Below are 3,612 nucleotides of genomic sequence, written 5' to 3'. Positions count from 1 at the left end.
CTTATTAATCCGAATTGAAGCCGTTCTCAATTCACGGCCACTCACCCCACTCTCGCAAGATCCCTCCGACTTCACAGCCCTAACTCCAGGGCATTTTCTCAAAGGAGCACCCATTCTGGCCATACCTGAGCCAGGCGTGGGGTCGCTATCCCTATTAAATCGATGGGAAAGAATCAAAATTCTCCATCATGATTTCAGCCGTCGATGGAAGGAAGAGTACATCAAGGACCTTCATAAAAGGTACCGATGGAAAACTCCAGAAAAGGCACCAAAGCTTGGAGACTGTGTTATCATACACGATGATTGTCTACCCCCCACAGAATGGCGGCTTGGCCGCATAGAAAAATTATATTACGGTTCCGACGGTCATATACGAGTAGTTGATCTCCGTACTCAAAGCGGAACGCTGACAAGACCGCTCGTGAAATTATGTTTTCTGCCAACCGTATCTAATGACAAAACCGCAAATAACAACCAATCCGCCGATATTACCGCGACGCAAATGAATTAGTCGTATAACTAACCAATAAACCCGCAAATGACAAAACGGTTAAAACCCAAACATTCTAACCGCAATGATCGATCCATTCCTGCCACACACCGTGGCACATTCGCCATAAATTTACATGCCACAAATGTATAATCATTCCAACTTCTTCATACAGATCAATATGGAAGTAGATATGGCAACAACACCAACGCCAGCTGTGAGGTCCGCCATCAATGTGCCGCGCCCTGGGGCAACTGCAACACCACGAACCGCAGCGGCAATCGTCCCTGCAACCGCTCCCCGTAATGGCCCGCGACCACTACCACCTTCACCAGCACCGGCAACGGTACCTCAACACAGCCGATGCCCACTGTGTCGACGCACACACCGGCTGCAACACTGCAGCATTTTCCGAAGCATGCAGCCACCACAACGCCAGCAGGTTGCCCAAGCGCACGGGCACTGCCTAAACTGTTTGTCTACGGTCCACACAACTCCGGAGTGTACGTCGGTTACGCTCTGCCAGCTGTGCCATAGACAACACCATACTATGCTGCACCGCACCCCAAAGCGGGCCGTCGGGCGACAACTCGCCCCGAGCCGCAGATCGCAGCAAAGCAACCATCCGGAGCACCACCGAAGACAGGCAGCTCCACCTCCATCCAGACCGAGGCGACAGGAGGCATCAACGCGGCGTCGGCAGCCCAGGCCAACATACCGCCGCTCCACTGGCCTCAGCAGCGTCGTTGCAACGCTGCAGCAACTACAGCGGTTGCTAGGCTAAAATTCGCCTAGGGGGGCCGGGATGGCTAGATGAGTTACGCCTCCCCCCTCCATACGCGCCACTGAGCGCCAACACACCACATTAACACGATCCACAAGAAGACTCCACCCACTAACACACACGAACACACACCACCCCTGCAGACATCACACCACGCAGACATCACACCACACAGACCACCCACACACACACATCACATCCTACCACAACTCTACACTACCCAACACTCAAAAGGAGTAACAATAGACCAGAATTCCTCTTTTCTCATCAGCGAATCGCCCCGATCAGACGTCCGCAAGTTTCCGCCCGTGTTCCCCTTTCATACGCCGTATCATTTTACGTTAAAGTGAAAAAAGGTGAGTGTATAAGTGAAACGAATAAATACACTTGGTTATAGAATCACCTTTTATTATTATACTTTGGCAATAATCATTGATTAATATACTACTAAACTACTTTTTTACTTTTCTTTGGATAACTCCCACGGAGTTTTCATCCATTCTTTTAAATTCTGGATCACGGGTAATATCTCCGTTTCCTCCCGATATTCGGTTTGGCTCGATTCATCCACGTCTTCAACCCACTCAACGTCAAGTGCCTGTCCCGTTACGCCGTCATGCAACTGTTGAAGGACTTCTATTCCTCGCCGTCCCAAGATTCGAGCACTACGACGAGGGGCCGCAGGACCTCCTGTTTCCTGTTCCATTAAACACTGAAACAAAAAAGGCTATAAGCTCTTTATCGCTAAAATACTTTTTTGTACCTATGTAAAACAATACCTGACCCGGGGAACCGTGTACATAATCTTTCATATTTTTTTTGTGCTCCTTCAAAAAGGTTTTTGAAACAAAGTAAGTACCACATTTCGAACAGCATCTTTCTATTGGCTCGCCTTGTAACGTAGGACAGTAGAAGTCATATGGAAGTTTCTTAAAATGTCCAAGAGGTACATTCACTTTCAGTGCTATCTGAAGGTAAAGAGGACAGAAGCTGGCGTCCTCTTTTAAAGGAGGCGCTGCTTCCAGATTTGATGTAAGCAGCAGGGGTGGCGGCATAAATCCATAAGGGAGGATCTTGCATTTGGAAATCTGTAACATATATTGAGACTCCTTAACGTGCTTGGTGTACCATTCAGGTCCAGGATGGGTGCCAATCTCCGGATCTGGTTTATCTGGACAGATATACTCTGCCACTACGCTTTCCCCGTCTATGACCATCTCGTTCCAAACGTTAGCAAGCGTTTCCCCAGCACATTTAAAATTCTTTTTCTCTAAATCGACGTCTGTAGTGCGCCGCTGGGTATCGAGATGACTGCCAAATTTATCGTGTGGAATTATTAATCCTGCAAGCTGGTGACTGAGTGGTGCCCTTCTCTTTTCAACACGGTTAAACGCACTGCGTCCAGGATCATTGCATGCTATTGCAATATAGTCCAAATTGCGGTCCAAAAAATGTCGCACAGCCTAGGCAATGACTTTTTGGTAACGGGGATTTTCGTCAGGACCTCCGTCAACAGTGAAAATCAGCACTGGCTTCACCACCCCCGAGGGTGTTTTCAAAATACTCTTAAAGTTGTCAAGAGTCAATAATCTCTCGAAGTCTTGGGCGTGTGTTGCTGCAGTTGAAGACGAGTGTTTTCCACTCCTAATTGCTATGTATGTTGGGCCGCTATAGGACACTCCGTCAGGCTGGCCAATCGGCTTTGTTTCATTAACCCGGCATCCGGCATAGACACTTGGTATCAACTTGTGTCCGGGTCCGACAACGAAGGTATGGTCTGGTAGGCGGACTAAATAGTCCACATGCATCATGAACGATGCTTGCTTGTTAGCAGCAGTTAGGCCGATTGGTACCCTTGCTTTGTCGTCCTGAGATATAAACGCTGAATCATCTCCAATCAGAGATGCAAGACATTCCAGTCTTCGGATGGAAGCGACGCAGAACGCAGTATCTGGGTGAGACTTATGATAATCTTCTTGAGCTCGAATCAAACGCACTGGAGCTGTTTTAACATGTCTTTTACCCTCCAATGAACTGGATTTGCGGGGTATGAGTCTTAAATATGTAGGGAAATCTCAAAAGCAAAACCTACATCAGTGAGCTTTTTGGGTAGGTCATCCAACGTGCGACAAGAACGAATTATCTCGCTTCTACGTTTCTTATCCACTGAACTTCCATACATGGCGATTTCGGCAATAGTTTTTATTAAATTGTCTTCATTTTCCAGCCGTGGGCGACCGGGATGCTCGTGTAAAGTTATTATCGATTCTGCTCCAGGATTTGTAGCTACCAAAGCTTGAAAAGCTTCTTTTTTCTTTTGCCTATATTTTTTTGATGC

At 47.5% G+C, this 3,612-nt stretch overlaps 1 protein-coding gene across 1 annotated transcript; it reads left to right on the top strand.

Moving 5' to 3' along the window:
- Positions 1 to 610: 610 nt before the first annotated feature.
- LOC138856378 (uncharacterized) lies at positions 611 to 1,629 on the top strand. Its single transcript, XM_070107401.1, has one exon. It carries the CDS (start codon positions 627 to 629, stop codon positions 1,272 to 1,274), a length of 648 nt encoding a protein of 215 aa, XP_069963502.1. The 5' UTR covers positions 611 to 626; the 3' UTR covers positions 1,275 to 1,629.
- The last annotated feature ends 1,983 nt before the right edge of the window (positions 1,630 to 3,612 follow it).

The sequence above is a fragment of the Bactrocera oleae genome, chromosome 3, assembly GCF_042242935.1.
Source record: "Bactrocera oleae isolate idBacOlea1 chromosome 3, idBacOlea1, whole genome shotgun sequence".
Lineage (NCBI taxonomy): Eukaryota > Metazoa > Arthropoda > Insecta > Diptera > Tephritidae > Bactrocera > Bactrocera oleae.
This window is presented reverse-complemented; position numbering and strand designations above follow the sequence as displayed.

Bases quoted from the DNA above. Each gene is read 5' to 3' on its own strand.
- LOC138856378 (XM_070107401.1), top strand. From the start codon at position 627: ATGCCACAAATGTATAATCATTCCAACTTCTTCATACAGATCAATATG.